We start from the raw sequence: 27818 nt of genomic DNA, 5'->3' as shown, positions 1-27818 counted from the left end.
TTATCTGATAAGTGACTATTTTAGAAACTGGTGATCATAGTTTAACAACGACCTCATTCTAAAATACACTTGCACTAAACATTTTAGAAAAATGTCTATTTAGCAAGGCAGTTGTTCTAGTAAGCTCAATGAAACAGTGCTTGAAACATACACTTTTGTTTTCATAATGAATCACAAGTAAACTACAGATTAACTGGAAATTAAATACTGGTAGTGCAGACAGCTTCCCTTGGACACTAAACTGAACTTTCTGCAAGGGTAGACTGTGCAGTGAAATTATGACATCTATGGATTCAAATGTTTATCCTTGTGTAAGGAATTCCTTACCCTTAGTAAGGAAAATTTACTCTGAATTTGGGTGGCCCATAAATCCACATTTAAAGTAACAACTTCACTAAACAATGAACATATTACTTAAACAATTATATTGCTTTTTTTTTGTAAAGAGAAATTAATACTCAAATAGGAATGCGTCCATCCATCTTTGCAGTGGAATAGTGTTTGCATTACTTTAAACACTGCATTTTAGATGTGCTAGAGAAATGCTTACCTATGGTACAATGCTGTGCTTAAACGTGTATGAGTGCTAATGTAACAATGCAGTAGAAAAAGAGGCTTTCTGTACAACAGTTGCTAATAATTTAAATAGTGTCAGTTTCCCAAAATTAGGATTTTTAAATCTTAAGGTATGACATGATCTCACCTTCTACCCTCATATACAAATAAATTACCATAAAAAGAATTTTAGCTTAACTTAAAATTGCACCTAGAAAGGCATGGGATCATTTGTACCTATTACAAAAACTGTTAAAATCAAGGGCTGCTACAAAGAATGAGGTAAACTGAAGACTCTCAGCTATGTGGCCTTCAGAGAAATGGCTTTTTTCTATCGAGTTCTAGTTTTGCACACCACAGTGTTTTGCTAGCAAAGCGTTCTGAGTTCTTTTCCAGGAACCATTTGTGTGTATATACATATACGTACATATATGTGTATATACACACACACATATACACACACACTGTATACTGCATCAGCAAAATATATATATATTTATATATATATATTTATATAAATATAAGGAAGAAATCCCTCTCTAAAATGTTCCTTAATGTTTTTCTAGACCTTATGGGGGAGGAGGGGATGCATGTCTTCTTGCTGTTACATATATTTAGAGAACATGTTTTGATCTATTGGCTTCTTGGTGCAGTAACACAAGATTGATCCACATTGGTGCCAAAGGCTTTGCTCATCAGAAGGAAGATGTAAAATACTAATCTCCTAAATAGCGAGGCCAGCCTCACTTGAATTCCTCTGCAACCCTCTGGTCTACCACAGAGTTCATAAATACTTGGACTTCCAAATCATTACGACGGTAAAAACAGGAACAGTACAGTAACGTGGGGCATTATGCTTCTCAGTGTAAAGCATTCTTCACTAGTTCCTATCACAGTGCAGACCTGACTGCATTAAATATGCTCAGGAGATTAGTCAATGTTGTCTGTATTTGGTTATGGGAAAGGCTCTCCTTTTTTTCATCCAAAGTGCATAGTGAGAACAAGTCAAAGCATTCCTCTTTTCAGTACATGTCTGATAGTCTGATGAAGGCGTCCTCCCGAGAATGCAACTCTGGTGTCTTGCTCTTTTCCGAAATAAAAGTCCTGCAGTTCAGACATTCATCAGCCAGGTAAACAAACTTTGCCAGCAAATAGAAGTCCCACTATCGTAAAGAAAATGGATAAGACAAACAGTACGTATGAAGACCCAACCACTGTGTTATTGGGTAGTTTATATGGTTGGCCTCCAACTTCATTGATGTAAAATCCTATTGGAAATATTAGGGCTGCCATACAGAATAGAATCACTGCAAAGAAAACAGAAAAGAAAAAAATGGTCACTGCTGTGTTAAAATATTTACGAATTCATAGAGCAATCCAGAAAAGCAAGCCAAGTATTCTGACCAAACTGAAAAGCTAAGATATTCCAGTACACAACTCGCTTGAAACGACCAAGCAGGCTTTTTCTTGCTTTTAAAACATTCCTCATCTACTCTCGAGAAAGACTGAAAGACTCCCATTTGACTTCAATTTCAGTCCCATTCACTAAACTGTCTTTTACAGAATGAAAATTTGGTGGATGCGTTTCTACCACCACCCACAAGTTTAGTCACAGAGTTCATTGCTTCTCCAGTTCTTTTAGAGTAGTTTTTCCCTAAAGTCAAGATAAACTAACATAAAATGCTGAAGAAACTCTTTATGCATTATCAGAGTTGTCTTTTTCCATTCTTCCACGTAAATTCCTTTTCTGTATAAGTTTTACTAAAACCAGAAAACAGATTGTCATTACAGTTTCTTTTAGCAGCATATTTTAATTTAATTTCTTAAGTAATGAAATATCCTTAAGATTTTCCATTGGAATACACAGGAATTTTTCTGATTCTGTTTAATCTAAGCTTCTTACTGAAAAACTTCAAATTCAGACTCCATGAACAACAAGAACCAAGCGATGAGGCTTTTAATTTTGCCTGAACAGTCAGACTTATGGACATGGTTTGTGCTCACAATTGACTGTGTGGGTGTTCTACAGAAAAGGCTAGTTACGGGCATGATAAATCTGAATTCAAAGTGTCCAAGTAGGACTTGAGCATAAAAAAAAAGGGCAGTCCCACAAACCACGATCCACATCATCTTCTCTGTGCTTTCCAAAACACATGGAGCAGTTTACGCAACACCTTGAGTCAAGAGCAGCTACCACCAGGACCAGCCTGTCTTTCACCCAACAACAATGAGCAGGGAAAAATTAAACATCCCACTAGAGGGAACTCTTGTCTCCTTTCTCATGCACCAGCGCTAGCTGATTCGTTTCACACAAGGGGAGAAAAAAGGCACAAACAAAACATCTGGCAACTGCATAGTTACTACATTCTTGCTCAGTGCTACCTCATTAGGCCATCTATTAGAACAAAACCAAAGAACCAGCAACCAGATGTTAAACATTAAATAACATAGATGTTTTTAATCTACATGATTATTCATCAATGTAATTCAACAAACCACACAATCTAATCCTTAAAGAATGCTTCCCCTTTTTTAATTGTCTTCTAGCCAACAGTTGGCCCATGTGAGCAAAGAGTGCATGGGTAAGTGGTTCCTGAGCAGATCTGTTCAAGCACAGGAAAGCTCCATATTTGAGTGATCCAGAACACAGCCACTGATCTCTGATTAGTAATACGACATACAATTAGTAACAGTTCAAACAATATCCTGAGGATGAGCCACATTATCATAACTCAGCATGCTTCCTATTACATCCAGTTTGTCCCTGAGGAACATTGCAGTTATTTACAAGCCTTCTGTTCTATCTTAATAGTAACGCATTTATAGGCAATAGCTTGAGGATTCTGAAAACAACCTGCACTTTCACGATTAAATCTCCTTTATTATATTCAATAGCTACACAGCTGGCGAAGTTCTGATGGCATCACGGATATGGTTGAAGAATGTTTATCCCTCTCTTCTAAAGCGCTGTTCTTTGAGGTGTGTTATACATACATTCACCAGTCCTGGGTCTGAGATCTGCCAAGTGGAGTGTGTGCCCAGTGTCTCCCGGTGTTCCTGCCTGACAGACGGATGCAGGTACCTCAACTCTCCCTCAGTTCACAGCAGGAGAAAAAATAGACCCTGCACATGCAGGCAGTGTGCGGCATGATGATGTGCACACACATTTCAAACAGTCAGTAAAGAGGTGACCATCGTTTCTCTTCCAAGTAACAGTGCACGTGCTCTGCTGTGAGGGTGTCCATGCAATTTTTCTCAATGTGGTCTGAATTATTAGTCTACTGAAACAGCCAATGGAAAATGGATTCATCAAAGTCTCTGTCAGAATAGGAAGCCTGAATTATGACAAAGTTTTGAGAAGTCATTAAGAAAAGACTGCACGATAAATTTATTTAAAAAGAAGAAGAAACTAAAGAGAAAATCTAGACAGAAAGTGCTCAGTTAACTTGTATTCTTTAGAAGGAGTTTTATAAGCTAGAGGATAGGAATTTCTTGTACAAGCTGTAGCCCAAATGTAACTCTCCATATCTGTTAGTATCAACTCAGTGAATTTCCAGCAACATCGTCAGCAACCCATAAAGAACTTCTCCCTTGGCAGTACTTGCTTATGATTTCAAATTCTTCCTTGCATAGGAAAATTTGCAGAAAAGACACTTAATGATCTATTAAGAAAAATATTTAGGTAACAATGCATCATCATTTCTATTCTGCTTCCGAATGGTGACTGTCAAAAAAGATCTAGTTCCTATTATTCTTCAGCTTGAAATTGTTTTGAGCATCCAATGACAGCATAATAAAAGAAGGGAAAAGTTATGATCTAGTCTTTAGAGGGGTCACTGTAGTGCCTGCTTGCCTCTTAGAGATGCACAACATAGAAAGCAGAACTACATGCAAATCTTTTAATAACTCAAGCAGCACTTTATTCACTGGGGAACACCAGGGATAGACATAGCTACTGTTAGTTAAGAATGTGATTATCCTGCCCCATTTTTACTTGCATTCCAAAAAGCAAGTCCATTATACTCATGAACATTTAAATCTGTCACAGACAAAAAGAATAACAGACTATCTGGTAACTGCTGGGAAAAAAAGCAGAAATACCATTTTTCAGTCCAGCATCTCCTCCCCCGACAGATCTCAGAGAAGCATGCAATTCAGTGGCAGCAGAAACAGTATTCATTCCTTTTCTAGTTGTAGCAGATGGTAAGAGACCTGAATCTGTGCAAGATGAAAACAAATCTCATGGGAGCTCTGTGAATTTCTGCAATAGTCAAGATCATTATAACATGCATAAGACATACATATATAAGATATAACATAAATAAGGTGGTCTCTGCAGAGAATAAGCTCTGGACGTTTTTCTAATTATGGAACCTAACAGTATCTGTTGTTCCAAGGACGATGGAAATCACAACACTTGAGATTTACCATGGGATCACTAATTCTATCTTTTAAACCAGAAGGTGGCATAACAGGCACCCCAAAAAGGCAAGGGGTCCAGACAAATTTGAAGCAGGGCCAGCAGAAAAGGAGCAGTTTCAGAGATACAGAGAACAATACTAACACCCAGTTACTTGTGCTGCTACCAACTTACGCCACTATGTCACTGGGCGTAATTAGTGATGAAGTGGTACAGAAGCTGGGATGGTAACAGACTGTTAGCTCACACTTGAGCAACAGCTAAATAATACTACACAAAGGAGTAGCCTATTAGAGTTTGGCTGCTATCAACACACAAGCACAGCTCTGAGTTTGCAGAGCCCCATTCATCGAAGAAGCACACAAAGACCTGGGCAGCACACAAACAATACGGAGGAATCCGCTCTCCATTACATCGTATGAATTTGGTACTACAGTTAAAAGGACTCAAACAGCAATCATCGGTTTGATAGTATCCATGCCTGAAGTGATAATACCCATCACACCAGCAGGAATACTGCGATTCTTCAAAGATGCTTCTCCACAGGAAGCAGAAGAAAACGTTCACATTTACCTTTAAGGACACTTTTGTCACTCATGCAGTATGACCTGGAGAAGGGAAATCTCTCTCCTCTCTACAATGATGTTTTTCAGTGAAGCCAGAAAGTCACATTTCTGTGCAGTTACACCAACAATGGCCAGGGAAGGATGCAAATAGGGTACTAGCAAATAATTTTTCGGGTGTATCCTTTTAGAAGTGTATACAGGAAAGAGAACTGACAGATCAAACTTTTGTCCTTTGTGTGTCCCTTAGCTAAACTAGACAGACAGCACCACTGTCAGCAATACTTCATTTATAGATGCACGGCTGAAAAACCTGGAGTCATCCCAGATGACAAGACTACAAGCAAGAATTCCATGAAAAATACAAGCTATATATTTATATATAAATTCCGGCAAGAACTGCACAAGAGTGACCTTGTACTAGGCTCTCCATGCTGCTGTCAGGGTTGAAAGGAAAGGGCTGAGCAAGAGGACTCCTTTGCCCTTGGATGACTGCCTGTAGACCTCTCTGCATTTGAAGAGAACGGAGCTGCCAGTCTCAGAGCTGCCCTTGGCAGTCCCAGCACTCTTTCCTGTCTGTCTGGGATGGAATGTCTGATGTGCTCAAAAAGTTCTGAGACAAGTATCTGCTAGCAGCTTGTGGCAGGCTGTTGAGTCCTGAAATTGCTTGCAGAAGAGAAGTAATACAACCATGAAGTTTTCCCTACCCCCTCCTAACAAGTTACATGTTTTCATCATACAGCCCTGGCCCTTCACAGGAAGGACCTATTCGTGGCGTTCCAAGCTGATTCCACATGACTACATGTTTCCTAATACTAATCTACAAACATATTACTAATTGCCATTCAATGAACCACAGAAATCACTCTCAGCAACTTTTGGAAACATAAAGAACTCTTCCCATTCACTTCCTTTCCAAAAGTGATTTTTCTTAGAAAGGAGTTAAGCAATAAAATTTTGCATCATTGTTAACGGGAATGCAAAGGTCACAGTTGCGTATTTTGGAGATGAATACCAAAGATGCTGAATTTTAGAATTTTGGCAACACAGCAATTATATCTTAATATCATATTAATAACTCTGAGTTGCAAGAGAACAAATTAATATGTTTCATTATTAAACACCTCATAACAAAAAGGCAAGTGCTGAAATAAAAGAATGCCTTCCTATATTTAGACTTTGAATAATGGACCTGTTGCAAGCCTAAATAAATCAGCTTTAGGGTATCAGTTTTTTTGACTAAAGTAACCATCACAATTGTAAAAAAACTAAAGATGCAGGGTTGTGGTGACTGGACATATTTAAAAAAAAAACTGTTAAAATACATAAAGTCAAAATATAAGCCCTGAATTAAGATAAAGTCCTCAGTAAATAAATTATGGTTTCAACTATTAACATATAGTACTCCAAAATGCCTCTTTACCTTAGAGTCTTTCATCTCACTGCAAGCATCTTAATTTTATATGGCATTTTGAGTTTAAGCCCTTCCTGCACACATTAGATATACATGAAATATGTATAGATAAACAAGGGCACAGGAAAAGTTGGAATGGAATATTCAGCAATACTCATGTCTGCTATTTTAATCATTCACCGGAAAATAAATAAAAGTCAATCATAACAGATACAGCATTTCAATAGCTCCATTGTCTGCAAGAGCTGAACTATTAATTTAATATGCTGTGCAGCATAGTTGTCAGAAGGATGGCTTTATTGCACAAATGCCTCAGTGAAGTACCTTTGTTGAAGCTGAGCACTTTTTTATATTATTCCCTCCTCCAAAACAAGGTTAAATCTCATTCATATCAGATAACATTAGACCTTACAGAGCTCCACTAAACCTGATTTATGCCTGCTCACACCACAAACTTGCTTTTTCTAGTCAGCGTTCAAACTGCCTTTAGTGGTATGTCATTATTCAAGCCAATTTAAAAGCCCTCAGGTTTTCAGTTTTTTTCATGTTGTCATCCTCACCATTAAGGCACCGTTTCATAACTGAGCTAAGCCTGTAACGCGCACTAAGAAAAGGAATTTTGAAAGTCATTCCCCTTACTAATTACAATAACAATTGTTTTTCTTCTGCATCAGAGTAGCCATAGGATATGCCTCTCTGTGGAAACACAGGGTTGCTAGAGGAGACTCAGCTGTAAGGACTTATGGTGGGGCTTCCACAGAGCAGTATCAAGGGATGCAGAAAAACACTGGTGCTCCTCCCTGCAGCTAAAGCACCACTGCAGGTCAAAGTCTCAGTGCTGTGAAGCAGAGCAGATGCTCTGCAGTGGGCAATCCTTCTGCATAGCCAATTAGGATGCAGATATTCCAAATAACACACCCACTCGCTGTCAGTATGAAGCAGGACTGAACCAACATCAACCTAGAATAAGGTATTCAAGAGACACCTGCAGCAGTGATGAATTTCAGACTGTATTAAGTCTCAGATGCCTCCTCTTCCTAGGGGAGGGAATTTCAGGCATTCTGTTCTCCAAGGAGAAACTCTGGAGAACCTATGGGAGTGGGGAAGTATGAAAGACTATAAGACGCACAATTCAGGACTGACCTTTTCTACCCCTGCTCATTTTCTTCAGTCAATTAAAGGCACTGCCCAAGGAAGGTAAAGTCAGACCTTCCTTTCCGGGCTCACCTTGGACCCACGGACTATTCATCCCTCTCAATTCCAGTCACTTAGGATAGCAACACCTTGATTTTTGAAGAATTTTATTTTTCTCTCAGACATGGTATTTAAGGAGATGTAATGTTTTATAAAGTAAAAGCCCTAAGCACTGCTCCTCAACAACACCGTGGTGTTTAACTCTAGACTCCACCAGTTTATCCTGCATACAGGTCAACTGTGTAGCTGAGGTCACTTACTTCCAGTGAAAGCTATCCAGCGGGCATATTTAGTAGCTTCTCTTCGCCAGTGGGAAGCCACCAGCAAACCACATGTGACAGTTAGTGAAATGATTCCCATAATGATGAAAAATAACGTAGTGACCCACTCAGGAGGCAGCCGTGGAGGAATACAGGTCCTGTCACGTCCATGGATGGTTTGACACTGTCGCACAAGGCCAACTGTGAGAGCACCTGAAAATACACAGCAGAGAGGCAAGTAAACTTTCAAAATCCTCTCTGAGGGGCGCTCAATTGCAAACCAAAGCTCAGAACTGTCCAAAAATAAGGAATTCTTTCTTTGATGAACTTTAATAAGCCTTTCAAACAAAGAGGATTCGGGGGTATGCTTTAAGCATCTATCTTCATGTTCTTTCATCATACACTTGCACAAGTTGAAGTGAGATGGCTGCAAGCTGTATCTGGTTCTTGAGTGGCAATCAAGGTCTAATCAAAGAGATAAAGCTCTCCTATAAAGCCTGCTGATATCAGCTAAAGCGGTAGCTGAGTTGTACAAAGCATCACTCCCTCATCTGTTCAACACAAAACACTTCTATAAACTAACGAAATGAGCTGCACCCCCCTAAAATGCCTTTAATTGTCTAATGCCTTTTCCCCTCATCTGTAAATACCAGCTGTAGTCCTCAAAGTCTTGCAGCAGAAACTGCATATAATTCATGGCAGGATTTCAAGAACATTAAAAAAAACTACCCACTTCTTGACAATAACTCTTTAGGAGTTCCTCTAAGCAAGAGACTGGTCAATTCTTTTGACAGCTAACAAGAGTTACTATATTCACAAACTGGGATCTACATAAAATATCTATCCAAAACATCTTAGTAAAAGGATAAGATTGGTATAGAAGCCGTCAAGTTTTACACAAAATGAGGTATTTTCTGTTAAATAGAAAAAAAATCTGATTTAAAATCCAATTCAGTGCTTTCGAGTCTCATAAAGAAGCTCTTAGTAATCTTTAATAGTGAAGTTCTCTTTATTTGGAAAATTCTAATCTGAAATAACATGCAAGATTAAAATAAATTTCTTCCAGCGTCTCTTAAGCATTAAGTCATATATCTCTCAATTTTGTCCCTTCTTCTGAACTGTTTCCTAAATTACCACAATTGTCCTTCATCTAAATTAGGAGCAAAAAAAATCCAGTGGATAATACTAGGGTCAGCACCAAAGTATTGTAAGTAAATATTGTTGTAGCTGACCTGTTTAAAATAAAAAGAAGGCAACTTAGAAACAATTACAGTAAGACTTGGAAGTTTAGCATTAGCCCATCTTTTGGAGGAAGAAACAACTGTCATACTTCTTAGCTTCTTTTGGAAAAAAACCCCAAACAAAACAATACCAAACCTAACAACAATGAAACAAAGAAGAAAGCCCATTGTGAAAAGGGTAATCAGTCCTAGCACCCACCTCCTGGTGCCCTAGAGGCAGTTTCTACAAGCACTCAGATCCTCTCTCCTTACCCCTCAGCCACAAGTACCAGCAGAATCAGCTTCTAAGCTCAGAATCATTGGGTTAGGAGGCAGAATATCCCATTTTATTAGATGTCGCACTTCTGATATACCCCTAGAAAACAAGCTCAACAGCGCATCTCAAGCTAGTCACCAAGTTCCACTCTGATCCCTGGGTAAAAGAGATTTTTAGTTGTTCCCTCAGAACAACTCCAGCGTAACTGCTGAAAATCGAAGCACCTAAAGCAGGTATAAAACAAACAGCACAGCTAATGCTAGGAGATTATGCAGCTCAAAGATGGATACAGCCCTAAAATGTGCAGCAGAGTAACCACACCGGCCCATCCTCCACCTCCCAATGCCTGCACAGCCAGGCAGGATCCAGAATGACAACGTGGAGATGCAGAGGGCTGCTCCCTTTCTCTTCTGTTCCTCTCCCTCTGCTGCTTCCGAGACTGGCATTATGCTAGTCAGCACAGGTAGTGTGAGAGGTGATTAGGATATATATTTCTAATTATTAAATATGAGATTCAGACTTAATAAAAACAGAGAATGCTGCACTGAGCAAGTGCAAGTGAAGTGGTTCTTAGTCTTTCCCAGTAAATCTATTCCCTGCAGTTGCAGTGTGTTTCAAATACACTAACCAACCTTCCAGTGTTGACAGTCTGACTATAACCAGGGCTCCAGCTTACACCAGTAAAAGATGTCATGACCATATTCCTACGCCCCCTCACCAAACTCCTCTTGACCACCAGCAATGCTCATTTTTCGACACTGCATATCTTCACTAGAACCACTAATAAAAAGACTCTTTAACAAACGCATCAACATGCGGGAGCATCACCTGTTTAACAATTCCACAAAACCATTGAGGTAGAGGAGAAAAGGCATCAAACCAAAGAAAGGCAGCCCTAGTTTTTGCCCTTTGTACAGATGTGCAGCTGCAACAGAGCCAACCCACGAGTCCCACTCCAGCCCCCCTGTTGCTGTGCCATCCCTGTCCCGTCTCCCTGGTAACTACAGAGACACCAAGGAGGAATCACACACTAACGAGAGAAACAAAGATTGCTGCAGCCCTTTCGCTCCCCACCTCTCCCATCGCTTCTGAATTATTAAAAAAGGCACAGCAAAGCCATGGCTGGAAGGCAGTAGCATAACACGAGCTGTTCAGATGTTTGCTGCTTATCTGTTACTTGATTGCCAGAACAGGCAGGATCAAGCGTGCCACTTGGACACTGGAAAGATGCCGTGAAGAGTCATAGCAGAGAAGCAACGAGTATGGTAAAAGCAGGAAGCAGTGAAGGAGGTGGAGCTCACACATTACAGGATCACAGAGTTCAGCAGCTATCACATAAACACACAAAAAAAATCCTCAGAACTGCTCCTGCTCATACAGCTTGCGGTACCCATCCCTTCTCTGCCCTCCCTTACTCTTTCCACGTGAAATTGTCTTTACTCTTTCCCATCATTTTAGAGAAAATGCTATTTCCTTGGGTTGTGTCTGCAACCTTTCATATTCCTTGACAACAGCTTCCTCACTATTACCTTCCATATATGAACCACATCCTTAGCAAAATGGTTACTACTAACACTAAATAAATAATAAGGGCAAATATACACAGTGAGGAGGTTAAAACATCCAACTGCTCCCAGACAGCCCACCTTCCCTCCCTCGCTGCCCTGATGAGATGGCGTGGTTCTCCTCAACATCCCACTCGTGACTGCCAGACAATTTCTGCTCAAACAAGATCCTTTCTTTAGTGCACTGTGGACGTGTCAAACCATCTTTGGTAACTGAAAAGCACAGTTTACAGGGTTCCTAATGAGGTGTTGGTGACGTAAATCTTAGAGCACCACCACTGTAGCAAGGACACTGATAAGTTCTATGTTTTAGTAATGAGCACAGTACATGGAGCTACATTATTCAGGCACACTAAAACATTCATTGCAGCTGCTTAGGTAACAGTCACATGCCAGGGAATGACATATGTGAAATAAGGGCAGCTCGGTTAAGCCATTCCCTGTAACTCTTATTGGGCCACAGACAAGGACAGGAGGAAATGAAGCTTGTCCTGGAAAGTTTCTAAGTTCTATCCAGTTAATAAACTTGAATGGAAAAAGGTCTAGGTCCATCTAACAGGAGGAACAGGCTGCAGCTGCCTAGGGCATAGCTGTAGCTTTCTACCTTATCCACGCGGAAGCTTTAGAGGTCTAAAGACAACGCAGTGATTTGCTCATGGCAGACTAATTCCCTGCACCAATGTTAAGGACAACCATCAAGTTGTCTTCAGCCTCCTTGTCTTTAAAATGCCTGCTGCTCCTCACCTGCAACCAAGCCTCTCTGACAGAAGACTGCTTTCAAAGTGAGTGAAGCCTAGCCGAGGAATTCCTGAGAGGAACAAACAGAGCACGGTAAGAATAGTTCCAACCCAACTGCCCGTAACAGCAAACAAGAAAGAGGTATTTCCAAGAAGGTTTTTTTTTCACAGCCATCCAAGGATTTCAGCAGTTTAAGTGGTATGTTTCCAAGTCTTATATATGGAACTTATTTTCCTGCAACTGGCACTCTAAGTCACGTTACTATATAAAGGGGGAAGAGAGAATGAATTATATAGGTTGGTTTATTTGTGTTTTGTTTGGGGGGAAATTTCTATTAATTCTATATTCCTTGGAAACAGGGTATTCTTCCTTCTGCCTTTTCCAGAATTGAGGGAACTTAACACTGCTGATCCTTCCTGACCATAACCTGGCAGTTCACTCCAGGGTGCACATAGATAGTTCTACTTATACAATCAGAAATCAGGCCCTGTACCCTCTCTCACAAAGAGATTAGTCATACTTAGAGTAATCAATACAGAAGGTTAGGGAGAAAGCTATGTTTTTGCAGGACATGCACCACCTCTGAGGTGAAGAGAAAAAAGACACGGTGCCCTGCTGGTTTGCAAAGCACTTCAAAACTGGGGAGAAAAAAATAAAAGGATTAACAACACTGGCGGAGAATTCTTGATTCTAAAAGGCATGGTTCATTTTGTAATAGTTAAATAGCACTGCAAGTTCTCTGTATGTAAGGTCCCACTGAATGGCACCCACAGGCATAGAACTACAGCTGCTCAAAATTATAGCCTCGTAAAAGGAAGCATAGTTAGTCCTCATCTACATTTTCAGCCACTGACCCATTGAAACAATTTAAAAATGTTTACAGCCTCAAATACTGTCATATCAGAGCATTTTGCGAAACAGCACACACACATAATTAACTACAGCTAAGTAACTATAAGCAAGTCAAGCACCCTTTCCTCCACTTTTTTGCTTAGGTCATTGTTGCAGGACAATACAATAACTGGATTATACCTAAATAACTAGGAAGGCTATATAAGAGGATCAAAATATAAGATAGGATCAACTGCCAGTTTCCAATCAAGTATGAGAATACCATATCTGTTACTGTTCTTACATAAATAATTAATACTTTTGTGAGGGATGGGGGGCAGTTTGAACAGCTCCTCTTTAGCACTTAAGCCACCAAAATAACTTCGAGGTTACCATGCAAGTATAGTGTTCAGGATGTGGCAGGACAGATTGATTCTTTTACTGCGGATGTTCCAGGATGTTGTTCAGTTAGCAGACTGAGGCAACCGAGTTCAGACTTAGTAAAAGAAGATTTATGAATGTTAAAGATGATCTAGAGAAAGGCTTAAAAGAATAACAGAGGATTAACTGCAAAGGCACAGAACAGAGAGGAGTCAAAACCAAAGGGATTATAAATTATCTTTCCTGTCCTTTGTATGCCAGATCTTGTTTTTTTTGGCACTCACTCTGATTTGTCTCTCAAATCATCTAATAGGTATTGTAACCCTGGAAGAAAAGCTTTGCAGTTTCTCACTTTGAAGCAGACCAGATGGAAGATCAATTCATATGCCCACTGGGTATTTATTGGTATAAAACAAAAACCTGAAAGGTATTCCTACAATGTTAAAAGATCAGTTTGAAAGACCTAGATTTACTTGCAACATCCTTGCTATATGTAGAGTGACTCTTTTAAGAGCAATTCAAATCAATAGTACAAGATAGAGTATGTTATTATATAAGCTACTATTTCTCTTCTCCATTTATCCCCTTTTCTCAAATCAGAATGTTCTCTCCCTTTTAAACCAACTTTGAAATACACCATCCTTCTTGCTCTAGAGACATATAGTGAGTTTCCTTGTATCAGGAACTAACTGATTCTTAAAAATACTCTGAGGGGCAATGATAGGTAAGGCAATGTCCCTAGCTTCAAATCCAGCTTATGCTAGCTATGAGGAACCTACTAACTGAATTATATTTAACAATCTAATGTCCCCAAAATGTAATTTATTAGGTGCCATTTTGGGCACTCTTTAGAACTCCAAAGCTTATTGGCTTTTAAAGATAAGAGTTCTCATTTCTGAAGTCTAAACTCAATGTTAAAAGAGTTGTGGGATATCAGCAGAAAAGCCTGCCCTGCTACTGAAGACCGTCTGGTGCCTGAGTCATCTCAAAAGTTTTCAATTCTGTGTTTGTATCACATTTAATTCAAACCAAATACCCCCTCCACAAAACCCACAATCTTTCCCCTCCCTCCTCCTACCCTCAAAGAGGAAAAACCATCAGGGGCCACCTATTGGCAAAGATCCTTGACTTGCACGTATCAGAAAAGTTTATAACTGCAGATGACAATCATTATAATAAGTCATAAATGATGTTTTAATTGCAGGCATTTGCACCAATAAAAAGCAAGTTTATTTCTGAATTCCAATATACAAACACCATGTTGTTTGTGTACTGGGGTGGATTTCTCAATGTTTAGGTTTCGTTTCGCCTTTTGTTTTTTTTAGATGAGATGGTCCACCACACACTGAAAGAGCTGTCCTCCAGCAACAACGCAGGAACAACTGTCCTGAGGACATAATAAAGGCTCTGTGTGTTCTCACATATCAGAGCCAAGAAATCTGCCCTCACTGAAGGTTTTCTTTCCGACTTCAGAAGACAGCATTAATTAAATGTTGGTAAACAGGATCTCTAATAAGTTGCATCCTTCTGGTTGTTTGTTTTCTGACACTGTAAGCATTTTCACAATTAGATAGTGTTGTCAGTAACTAGAATCTCTACAATTTCTCAAGTGGCAAGGGCCTGGGAAAAAAAAGAGAACTTAAAGAACGAAAACGTAATGTTTTATTTAGCTTAAAAAGCAAACAACAAATCCATAGTCATTTCCATTTTTCCCCCCAACCAAAATAAAGCTACTCAAAGTTGACAAACTTCACTGCCTAAAAAAAGAAAGATCAAAGCCTGTGTCGATATTTAAAAGTGATTTTTCTAGTCAACTACACCACAGTTTTATGCCATATGTTCAGTTAAAAGCCAGAAGCTCTGACACCTACAGCTGTTCTGCCGTTTAACATCTGATGAGCTTGTGTTCTTTTTATTTTAAGAGTTATATTTGGCTTCAGACAGAGCTGTAAAATGATACCTCTCCACCAGATACACCACACAATCCTACCCCAACCTTCTCAGCAATGGTCTGCTGATCACTTCACAATCATATAGGTGATGTGCAGGTTCTTTATGGTGGCCAGACACAACAGAGTTGTGTACAAACACAACAAAGCCTGCAAGAACACAGAAATTCTGTATCTTCACAGTTTAGTGGGTCATCTTCCACACTGATGTCTTATGAAGCAATCTGTTCACAGGCTGGCAATAACTGGACTTCACTCTCTGTTTTTAACTCCTGCATATCTAAAAGCATCATTTCACCAAGTCAGTAGAGTTACAAACTTAATAGATGCCCAAGCAGATCAGAACAAATACACCAAAACCCCCAAATCACACCAAGTAAAGTAGCCTATTGTTCTTTCTCTCTTTATTCATGAAGATGAAATATCTGTCAACCTTCCTGGTTACAGTCTAAAGAAATTTCTCTAGCCTCGTGACGAGGGCATTCAAAGGTAGGGGGAAAATTCAGGTTCTGGCCCTACCTTCAAGATTGCTTGTGCATTTTATCAAATGAAATTCAGGAGGAATAAGGATCATCTTCCTCTGTCAGCTGTAACTGTTATGCTTTGTGCTGATCTCTGCTTGTGTCAGATATAATCCAAGGACACCCACTGATCTGGCTCTTCCATGACCTTATGAATCACCCAGTGAAAAAAGAAGCACTGAAATGCCTTTTGGCATTTATATGGTTAGAAACATATTTACAAATTTTAGATGTCTGCTCTGCAAACACTAAATAGACCTTGTGGGCTTGAATGGTTTCTTACAGCTGAGCCTGGCTTTCTCCCGGTCCACTCCTGAGAGCAAATTTTAGGTCCAGGTTGTCAGAAAGTTTAACAGACCTTGCAAAATAAGGAATAAAATACTCAAAAAGCAAATAAAATGTACTAAAAATATGGTGACAATTTCTTTAGATCACATAACTGATGGCAGGATCTTATTTATAGCAATGAGGTCACAAGAAGGGAGGTTTACAGGCAGAAGTAATACCTTTTACTTAAACAACTAGAATAATTTGAAAGATTAAGCTCATTTCTGGTCTTGCACCTTGGACATACAAGTTTCCCCTCACTCTACTCACTGGGGATATAAAAGATACTATCTGTCTGCTAGACTTGCTTTATTCCACAAGGCACCTTTTCAATTGAAGAACGGCACCTAAATGCCCAAGGCATATTTCATGGCAACTAGAGAATATTTCCAGTAGAATAAAACCTAACCTTAGGTTTTATTTCTAAAGGCACTTTTTAACTATTGCCAAATCTGTGTATGACACGCTTGTAGCAACCGGTGGTACAGGTTAAACTGCACTTTAAATAGCAATTGGGTACAGGGCCAACAAAGAATTTGCTCTCTGCATGTAATGCCTCATGTTAAAAGTCAATCAACATACAGATAACTACATAGAACCTGTCCTCAAGGACAGCAGGCACATAGCTTCCTGGCTGATGAACATTTTAAGCCCGTCCAGTATAAAAGGTAGCTTTAACTTCTCAGGCAAATTGCAGAAAAATCCCAACCTTCTTCTGCACCAATAATTCTCAAATGTAGGCATTTACTTGTTCTCATTACAACAAACCCATTCAAAGCAAAGAAGAATATCTTTTTTGCTAGAGCAAGTCATTGTTATAAAAACCTGTATAATTTAAGCTTGAATTATTTAGGCAATTAACAGGTTCTGCCTGTGTGGTGATAACACTTTATTCCTTATCACCAATTGGCATCTACAAACGCAGACAGTAAAAGTCTAGAGACTTTCTTTTTTTGGCTAGAACAACAGAAGACAGACCACTCCTGAACAGTTAAATTTTTACTTTACTAAAATAAAATACAACTTTATCTTAACAGCAGGGCTCGGTCTTTTCTGAACAAATGGGACTATTCTTAAAAAGCAATCAGATGTTACATAGTGCTCCAAAGAGCATATATGTTAACATATGTTTGTGCAGTTGTTATAATGACATTCTGAAACAGAATTCTATCTAATTTTAGATTCAACATAAAGAGGCAAGGAGTGCTCCGTCTTTAACACGGACTTCATCTTACTGAACATACACTTACAGAGACATTCACTTCAGATCACATTAGGCATAAATCAACAGACTTCCGTTTGTAAACCAACAACTACTACTTCTAGCCTTTACTCTCTCTGTGTCACCATTTTTCATGTATTAAGCTTTAGGGTGCTTCTAGTAATTATAAATGACCCAATAATACCCCACTGAAAGAATTTATGAGATCACATTAGAAATTCTCAGCCATTCAGTCCTTTTAGGTATCCTGTACAATCTTGTGATACAGTTTTTAAATTGAATAAAGTGTGGGTTTAAAAAACAAAGTGAACATGCCTCTTCCCACACAAGTTCCTACAACGGAGAACTACATTGTTAACACATTAATTTAGGTGCATGATTAGTTTCAGAACAAGAGTCCAACCTAAGGAAAAGAAAGGTTCTTTCTTCACCCCTGTGACTGCTTTTTCTCCATAGCACACAGCACCTACAACACTCCTCGCATCGACAGACACAGAAAACACGATGCATTTTCTTCTCTACAAGAAAGGAGATCAGAATCTCCCACTGCGGCAGCTCCAGAGCTGATGCTGCCACTGACTATGGGAATACCACTAGTTGCTGTCTATGCTTGAGAAAAGATCTCTTAATGCTGCAATTTATAATATCTGTGTTTTGTACAGAGAAGACAACAATAGAGCAAATTTTCAAGTCAAACAAGTCATCTTCCATACAAAAGTCATCCTTCAGGATGCTTGAGGTCCACAACAACCTCTCCTCAGTTTTCTTCACTTCGCTTTGGTATAAAGACATTACAGTTAACTTTTGTGTATGCTTGATGCACTGAGCTCATAGTTATAGAATATATATGAAGTTACAGATAAGGCTGCCCCCCCTCACTTGTACATTTGCCCTGAAAGATGTATACTCAAATTTTATTGCAGAAAGCAAATAGCTTCACTGAGATATCCTAATAACATTAGTGTACTTGCTATCGATTTAAGAAGTGTAGAAAGAACCTAGATTCGAAGCAGCTCTTTTAAAGTATTCATGGCAAAGCAGTTCTGAGGTACACTGAACAATCTGTTTGTTCCATTCTCTCTTATTCTGATCCCTTACCTGTTCCTTAAAATACAACCGAATTACATTGCCACCAATAACTTGAAGCAGTCACAGCAAGAGTGGAGAAAAAGGAAAGAAGAACCTTGGCAATGATTGGAGAGCAAGAGAATGGGAAACCCAGGAGTAAGAACTGCAACACTATAAACTGGGAAGTTGGCTCAGTGTTGAGCACTATAAAAGTAAACTACTTGACTTCACTGACCATGAACATCATCATTTGACTACTAAACTATTAAGCTCAGACAGCTCAGCCCTGCTTAAGCTGTGTCTAAATGACTGCACAAAGAATTGCTCATAGTCAGGTTCTAGGCCTGATGTGGACTGTCTTCAGCTGGACAAATATTTAAGCATTTAAGTGGGTTATTAATCATTACACCTTGAGATACTGTCATCCTTCATAATCCCAAAGTGCTTTCTAACTTATGGCACAGAACTGCAGCTACCATGCGGCTCTTGGGTAGCAGCCAACTGTTGCTTATTGAACTACGCTGCGTGGATAGGAAACACTGTGTTTTGCTCAAAGAGAAGGACTAAATTCTACATACTCTGGAATTTTGAACATTCACCTCTTAGCAGCTAGTGTTATATACTTGATTAGCTCATCTTGCAGAAAAAACATCACCATCAGACTGTGTTTCCTAAGGTACCTAAGAGATCAAACTCTTGTAATCAACTCGATTTACAAAATTTAAAACCATATGCAAGATAATACATCAAACAGGTAATCAAATATGATATAATAGGAAGAAACCAAGAGCTCCATCCTGAGAAAGGATGTAACCTACAACTGTTAATTCCATATATTGGCCTAATTCCACAGGAATCTATAAGTGTTTTGTCAGTCATATGCTCTACTTTGTTTCCCCTCTCCTTAAAATAGGCACCTACCCTGCACAGATCCTCTTCTTGGCCATATCTCCAGTTTTTCAGATCTGTGTATATCTCCATCAGTCAGAGGCTTGGGGAAGAAAAGCGAGATTGAGAAGAGCAGCTAAAGCACACAAGGGGATTGGTGCAAAATTACCACAGAACTTTTTACCTTCATATAGCCCTCAAAAAAAGACTGCCCATTACTAAGCTTGTAGGCACTGTGAATTACAAAATAACCTTATAATTATATAATAATAAATAGATTTAAAAATTCTATAGACTATAAATGTATTATAGTTTACAATTTTCCCAAATTCATTTATACAAGAAAAAAACCTGCCTCCATATCGTATTTGTTGCACCATATTATAAACACAATTTTGTATTTTATTTTAAAAGAGATAGCAGCATTTCACATCTTTAGAGGTCAACATTTCTCCTCATCCATGAGTCACTCCAGGCACCTTCTTCTAAAAGACGCCAGCACTAACCACTGCTGGAAGAAGATACCTGAACTAGGCGAGGAACTACTGCATAAGATGAAAATCCTACATGTTGTACTGCAGCAGGCAAGACAAGTTCATTCTCTCTACTTTGTTTCAAGATGAGCAAGGAAATAAGTGGGAAAACGTTGAGCTGTTGGGAGGTATCTACAAGAAAAGTAGGTCAAAGCTTAAAAGTTTGACCTACTGATCTTCTTGGCTTTGGCAAAAGTACAAATAGAGCTTACATAATGCTGTTCACATGTAAGCGCTGTCTGGAAACTAAACGATACACAAGTGTTTTTAATAAGCCTAAGCCATTAACAGAACCCTATTTTTTCTATTTCAGTGAGTTTTAAATCCCTGTTTTGCAGCACAGACTACTGAATGCTTACTTTTAAGATGCATACATTTAAGTCATTCTTGTGTTAATCTCAGTGTCATAGCGCGTCAACAAATGAAATACACACCCTAAGTCAATTTAAAAAATCATTACTATCAGGGAAATGCAGATAGCTCCTGAAGCCACAAAGCTGAAGTCTCAACAAGGCACCTTCCCCACAATTTATACTGTCTATAAAGCAGATTTACAACTATGCACTTCAGGAGTATAACACAGGAAAACCAGAATACAGGATCAGCATCTGCACACACCAAAGACCATTTACTTCTATAGTAACTACACACTGCTGTGAAGTAAATAGTTTAAAGAAAAATACTCCAAATATTATTCCAAATACCTGAAACTCAAGTACATTAGTAAAAACACCTACTGTCAGAGGAGACAAAGGAACTGCCTCTTATGCTTACATTTTTTCCCCTTTGTTTAATAAAGTAAAACTACGATAGGAAATAAAAGTTAAAAAAACCCCAAACTCTAATGAAGCTTTGCTGCTAATTCTCAACGGGTTTCTGTGATAAAGACACCACCTCTATTTTACAGAAGCAGCTGCTGAGGCATTACTAAAATAACTTCCCAACATCCACAGTTAGCCGTGCCAGATGCTAGATTTGAATAGAAAATACAAGTTACTAGCTCTGTACTCTAAAAATATGTACTCTACAAATCAGATATTTCTTACCTAATTTTTTAAAACTAATTAGAGAATTAAGAATTCAACAGGATTTGCTGGGAGGCAAACGAAGAGACTTGTACCTTCACACACCAAACAGAAACCAAAACGTTCACCTAGCAGAAGCAGCATTGATTTTTATTTGTTAAAAACCAGATGTAAAACATCTCTACGGACAAAATCAACCAGCTCTCTCATCTCTGTTCTGGCAAGCTCAAATAACCAGGCTGGCATAGCTCTCTTTCATGAGATTCTTCCTACACATAAAATAGTTCCATATGTTTAAATGCTGAGTGGTTGAGCAAGCACAAAATGAATTCATTACAACAATGCCGTATTCTTAATTTTTCTTGTGCCTCAAGGTCTGGTCAATTACACAACTCGAGCACAATTCAAGCACCCAGCCTTGTCAGATTTTTACATCCATTTGAAAGACAAGGCACTGGCACTCCCAGCCCAGGCACACCTACTAACAGACTGCTCTGGTTAGAATATTTGGGGTTTGGATTCTTCGCCAGTCCTTACTAGTTCTCGTTTGGGTTTTTATTGTTTTGGTTTGTTTTTAAGGCACTGGCAACAGGTCTAACATGGAGTAGTAATTAGCAGTGCCTGCATCTTAAGTAGCTCCTATTCCCCTCATTGCCCAGATGAGCATCATACCACAGAGCACCACCTTTCACTCCCTACTCACACACCTGGGGGCATCTACCAAAAGGAAAGTCTTCTCCTAGAAATTATGTTTCAGAACCTAATTTTCACACTCTGATGTTCAGATGGCTTTGGAGATTGCTTTCAGCAGCCACTCCTTTCTAAGGCACGATAGCACATCTTCCTTCTCTGTATTCTCAGCATGCAATCCAAACAGGCTCATGAAAGGGAAAATAACTTCTCCTGTCACAGTCACTGCATGATACAGTACAAAAAACATTAGGAAAAAGTAATTTTGTAGAATTGCTTCCTATCTTGCCCCATCAGTCTCTACTGAGAGGAACTGGGAGAAACATGCTGTGTTGCAAATATATTGCAAGGCGCTTAATAAACAATCACCAGAACCCATTTACAGGCAGTTTTGGAAAAGCCAACTATCCATACATCAAAGAAACAAACCAGAACAGTTATCTACTTCAGTGGACAGCACAACGATTGCTCTGTACCGTCATTCCTCCACAGAGGAGCACTGTACATTAACAGTTTCTCAGCACAGGCCCTAAAGGGCAGAAGTGGTGATATGCCATACTGCTTTTTACGCATCGCTACTTTTTGAGTAGATAACTGCATTTAGAACAATACTAATAGCTGGAACTCAAGTTTATACCCTCTTTTAAGTTGCTGATGCTTTACTTATTCTACATTATCTGTTCTATTCTGTTTAGAAACACTGCTTCATTTAAGTACCTTCATGTGGTCTTGGGTTTATTCCACATATAGTCAGTACTCCAAGTAGAGAAAATTGCGGGCAACATGATCTCAAGAGCTGAGAGTCACTGCTCGGTCATTATCACCTGTAATGGTTCATGAAGCTGATCCCAGCAAAGCTACAGCTCCTGTTGGAACTGTGCAGCAGAGTGCCTCAGGCGGAGTTATCTGATGCAAAGGAATAACACTGAACAGCAGTGATTCTCCACCTCGCACTAGGCAACTTATCTCACAGGAGCAGGGAGTTCTACGCCTCAGGAGGAACAGCCCGCTGGATATAGCCTGCTCTTCTATAAGGCTGGAGATACCACTGCATCTAGCATCACACTTCACAAATAAAAAAAACGACCAAGCAAGCAAAACTAAGAACTCCACACAACACTTCGGAAGATAGACACGAAGGCAGCATTTGTAAACAAAATAGATACTTTAAAGTAAGTGGTATGTTACAGATTCACCGTTTACTGTGTTACTGCACAGCATGGTACAGAACATGGTTTAAATGAGAAGTATAACTCCCAACATGAGTGACCTTGATGCTTATGTCACAGAAGCAAGATGAAGTTGGGAGCTCTGCTGAACACTAAAATCACCCAAGAGAGCACTGCTGCGCACACACTGAGGGGCCCGGCTTTAGCATTACACTGTGTGCCCACTGTGCTCTATGTATCAGCAGAAGATGATGTGATAAACACTTGCTTTAGATGTGACCCATCAGAGCTGAGCAGCCTTAAGTTCTGACATCCGTATTAACTCAATGACTGCTATAAAAAAAGTACACGTTGTTCTGTAAATTGGAATCAAATGAACAATCATGCTACATAGGAAGGGATGACTAAGTCACATAAACAGATCGCTTAGCTTTATGAAGGAGGATTGTATTTGATTAAATTCTCCTCCTGAATTGTTTGACCTATCCTAAAAGCATTTCAAGTTGTCAGGCCTCACATGTACAGCTTTTAACCTGTCTAATTACACTGTACATACTGTTCATACTCTTTTCCCTACAAAAGAGTTCAGAGCTGAAAGAGCTGAAGCTAGAGCAGCGTAAATCCCTCCTCCTCGCCTGCTGAAGGGAAAATATCAAAATCATTGCAGACCCTCAGACGCACACTCCAAGAATATATGGAGATAAAACTATCAGCTTTTAATGCTTGTTGCAAAAGGAGTGCAGAGATACAGGAGCAAAATTCATCACTACTGAAATCAATGGGAGCTCAGGCATTAGCTGAAATTAAAGCAAACCCTGTCCTTATTTCTCACATTGGTTTGATAAGAAAAGGAAGTCAAGTGCAAGAATACTGAGAAGCCACTGGTTTCCAGATCGAAGTTACCAGTGTTTCGTACTTGTACACTATGAATAACTAAACCTCACTAAGAACACTCTTAAAGTAAAGACCATTTAGTTTATCTTTATAATAACTTTCCTTCATAATCTTAACTCTTTCCATCATAATCCTAAATATGTGCAAAATACCTGAAACCAAATTAATGAACAATTCTTACAAAACTACATAAAGAAAAAGCACCCAGTGAAGACCTGGACCCACGTCCACAAAGGTGCAGTTCCTCTAGCCTAAAGACAGATAAGCATCTGAAACCATCAACGACCTCATGATTAAGGTACTGGAGAGGAGCTTTGATAGACAACAGTTCAAATGACTGTAAAACTTACTTTTAAGAGTAAAATGTGGGAGACTAATGAGCCCTTCCCCTAAAACGATTTCCCCAGAACGTAAGCATCTTTAAAACAACTTCTTAGTGGCACCTGTGGAAGTTGGATGGCTTGGAAGTGGCTAAGTACAGCAGTCTACTGAGAGTGCCCAGACCTCACCATGAGCTAGGACAGGTTTCACCCTCAGGGCTGTGTCCTACCATGCTTACTCCTCCACAGCAGCCCCTGGGTGATGAATGGCACTCATAAAAGCATTTACCTCACCATTCAATACCACAGTGTTCGCTGCAGGAAGCCCTTGATTCAATGGACATCCTCACGCTTCCTTTCCTTGCAGCCTGGGCAAAAGACCTCTACAATGCGCCTAAGCACTAGAAACATACATTTATATTGCTTTTAACCAAAAGTCTTAGAGTGCATTACATCCCATATCGATACAAATCTACCAAAGAGTCATTAAGGAAGGATGACAGGTAGCTCTCCTTCATGATTTTATCAAATCAGTAATTTGTTGGGCTTCAAAATATAGCAAAACAAAAAAAAGGCTTAAGTCTGTCAAAACATTATTTAACTAGCGAAGTCCTTCAGAAAAATCCACACATTTTGTTTGCCAGCCTGATGAAACTATTATTTGTACTTCTTAAAGAGGTACAGGAGAGAAAAGGCAGACGATTCTTAAGTAATCATCAACTAAGAATCATTTCTAGGTATAATATTTCAGGAAGCTATTTTTACATTATAAAGAGATACTATCATTTTTCTTTAACGAAGAATCTAATGGACTATGCTTAGCTCCCAAAAGACCCTTCTTCCCATCAGTAATTTCTTTGGAATAGTTTTTGTTATCTCATTTCTACACGGGCAGGGAGAATCCAACTTCTCACATGCTGCAAAGGATCTATTAACACGAGGCATGACTTAAGAAAGACATACTTAAATATTTAAAAGGAAGATTACTTTATTTGACTGTAAGCCCCTGAAGAAGGGCTCATTACTGTAGCACTGCTGCTGCTAGGAGGAATTTAAGAGGAATAAACCAACTATTTTACGTAGCCATCGGCAGGAGGTTCCTCACAATTACCTACTGGAGGGATGGCGAAGCCATCTAGGGAGTTCCTGAATGCTGCACTTCGGGAAGTGCCTCATTCCTCTCCTCTGGACCATGCAGAAAAGGCCAGGTCCTAGACTACGCAACTAGAAACAAATCAAACAGACCCCCAAGAACAGTCTGGTCAGAGGGAATGCCCAGTCATCAGTCCCTAACAGCCAGCGTTTTTAATACTCCATCAAAACAAGGGAAATCCAAATGCATTTCAACCAGTTCCGTTCCCTTACAGCACCTGAATTTTCGGCAGGGAAGAGGCGAGACAGACAAAGAGAAATTGTTAAACCGTCTGCAAGAATTCATGACAGACGCCTTTACCCCGAGGCCCCTGTTCTCTTTCCTCCATCCGTGCTTTGCTCGGAGAAGGGGCTGAGGCAGTTCCCTGCCTGCAGGGAGGTCAGTGTCCTCCCCTGACACTGCGATGTGGGTTTCTCTCGGACAGGAGACCAAAGAGCCTCCTCTTATCTCTCCCTGCTCCCCGGCTAATCAACAGGCTGAAACGAATTATCCGTGCAAACAATTACAGCAGTAACAGAACGACAGACACACAAATCCTTCTTCTTTGAAAGAAAACAACGTCACGTTCTAAGATAAAAACCACAGGGGACCCAGGCTTGATAAAAATCAGCGCGCAGGAAATACTCTGGGAAAGAGATGAAGGGAAGCGAGCTCTTCCCCGCGACACCTGGAGCCCCAGGGCGGCACGAAGGGCTCGCAGCCCGCCCCAGCGGGACGCAGCGGGGCCGGGGGCCGCCCCCCCCTCCCCGGGGCTCCGGGGCCCTGCCCGGCCGCCCCCCCTCACCCGCGGACTCGCCGGTGTTGATCCAGTCCGGGTTCGCCAGGCTGGCGATGGCGAAGATGTCGGCGGCCAGGAAAAGGCATCCTGAGATGATGGTCAGTTTGTCCATCTCCGGCGGCTCCGGCGGCTCCCGGGCCGGGGCGCCTCACGGCTCCATGGGCCCCGCGCTCCCGCGGCTGCGGCGCCTGCGACGGGCACCCCGGACGCGGCCGGAAGCGAACCTGGGGGGACCGAGGGGGCGGTGACTCCGGAAGGGAAACCCACCCCCGCGCCCGAGGTACCGCTAGCGCCTGTGGGCCCGGCCCAGAGCCCTGTGGGGACCGAGCGGCGGCCGCTGTGAGTTACTCCTCGTGCGCTGAAACGCAGCGCTGAGTGTTGAGGATGTTGAGGCTCTGGAGCGAGTCCAGAGAAGAGCAACGAAGCTGGTGAAGGGGCTGGAGAACAGGCCTTATGAGGAGTGGCTGAGAGAGCTGGGGGTGTTTAGCCTGGAGGAGGCTGAGGGGAGACCTCATTGCTCTCTACAACTACCTGAAAGGAGGTTGTGGAGAGGAGGGAGCTGGGCTCTTCTCCCAAGGGACAGGGGACAGGACGAGAGGGAATGGCCTCAAGCTCCACCAGGGGAGGTTCAGGCTGGACATCAGGAAAAAATTGTTCACAGAAAGGGTCATTGGTCCCTGGCAGAGGCTGCCCAGGGAGGGGGTTGAGTCCCTTTCCCTGGAGGGGTTTAAGGGACGGGTGGACGAGGTGCTGAGGGACACGGGTTAGTGTTTGACAGGAATGGTTGGACTCGATGATCCGGTGGGTCTCTTCCAACCTGGTGATCCTGTGATTCTATGATAAGCACTCTTCACCAGTGACTGGGGATGACACTAAGACTGAGTTTTCACTTCTTTTGTTCACTTCTTCCTCTGTTCACCTCCATCTCCTCGCTGCTGCACCAGCACTACTACTCTTCCAGACTCGATGATCCGGTGGGTCTCTTCCAACCTGGTTATTCTATGATTCTATGATTCTGTGATCTCAAACTTTGTAAGTCCTTGTGCTGCCAGGCAGTTTATCTTCTTCACAGAGCCCTCAGTGCCCCTGCTTTTCTTAGAATGAAAAGACATTCCTGGTCTTGGGGTTGAGTATTTGGAACAGAATCATAGGCAGATGACACTTCAGGAGAAGAGGGTTGGATGAGATCCTATGCTGCTGCCTACAGAAACTGCAGAGCTGAAGCGTGGCCTTCGAGAAAAGCAGGACAGTGTTAGGGGAATTCTGTCTTTTCTTGAAGTCCTTAACAGCTGACAACTCCTCTGTCCTGTTATTCTGTACCCTGTTCTCTATCTTCCCTGAATATATCATCCTTTGCAATGAATACCTAAGTATCAGCAGTATTGGGGTTTTTTCTTAGTAAAATATGTGGCTTTTTAAGAAATGTTTCTAAGTAAAAACTACTTTCAGTATATTTATTTGCAGAAAGCTAATTTGTGGAGTACACTAACTTCTTATAAGTATTGCTGATACAGCTTTTTGGCAGCAACTCAGCAGGTAGAGACTATCAAGGGAAGCAATTAAGGATGAAGGACTTAACTGTTCAGACAATTAGGGATGGGTACAGCACCTGCTGAAATGTCTCCTTAAACATTTTATTGAAGAAGGAGACCACCCTTTCAACTAGTAAAATTTTCCTCTCACTTTTCAAAGGGCTGTTGCCAGCACTGGAAAAGTCTCAGCACACACTGATTGCATCGCTGGGAGCAAATATTAGGATGGGTGAGCAAGGATTAGGTTCCATAATTATACAGAACGGGCCATATCTCCAGATAATAAGCCTTGTTGAGAAAAGCTCTGTGGCAAACGATGGAAAACTAAAAC

The 27818-nt window shown here is 40.5% G+C and overlaps 1 protein-coding gene across 1 annotated transcript; it reads right to left on the bottom strand.

Annotated features, from left to right (window-relative positions):
* Positions 1–422: 422 nt before the first annotated feature.
* On the bottom strand, positions 423–26138 carry MOSMO (modulator of smoothened). The gene is made up of 3 exons (XM_069869814.1): positions 25962–26138; positions 8407–8619; positions 423–1862 (listed from the first exon to the last, which is right to left on the bottom strand). Exons 1-3 carry the CDS (start codon positions 26065–26067, stop codon positions 1678–1680), a joined length of 504 nt encoding a protein of 167 aa, XP_069725915.1. The 5' UTR covers positions 26068–26138; the 3' UTR covers positions 423–1677.
* Positions 26139–27818: the final 1680 nt, after the last annotated feature.

Source organism: Phaenicophaeus curvirostris, chromosome 16 (genome assembly GCF_032191515.1).
Source record: "Phaenicophaeus curvirostris isolate KB17595 chromosome 16, BPBGC_Pcur_1.0, whole genome shotgun sequence".
Classification (NCBI taxonomy): domain Eukaryota; kingdom Metazoa; phylum Chordata; class Aves; order Cuculiformes; family Cuculidae; genus Phaenicophaeus; species Phaenicophaeus curvirostris.
This window is presented reverse-complemented; position numbering and strand designations above follow the sequence as displayed.

What these genes read in the sequence shown, in the direction of transcription:
- MOSMO (XM_069869814.1), bottom strand. Translation starts at nt 26,067, where the DNA reads ATGGACAAACTGACCATCATCTCAGGATGCCTTTTCCTGGCCGCCGAC. An exon ending in CAACACCGGCGAGTCCGCGG is followed by an intron (nt 8,620 to 25,961) that starts GTGAGGGGGGGC and finishes GTGTATTTTCAG; the next exon opens with GTGCTCTCACAGTTGGCCTT. An exon ending in CTGGATAGCTTTCACTGGAA is followed by an intron (nt 1,863 to 8,406) that starts GTAAGTGACCTC and finishes TTTTCTTTGCAG; the next exon opens with TGATTCTATTCTGTATGGCA.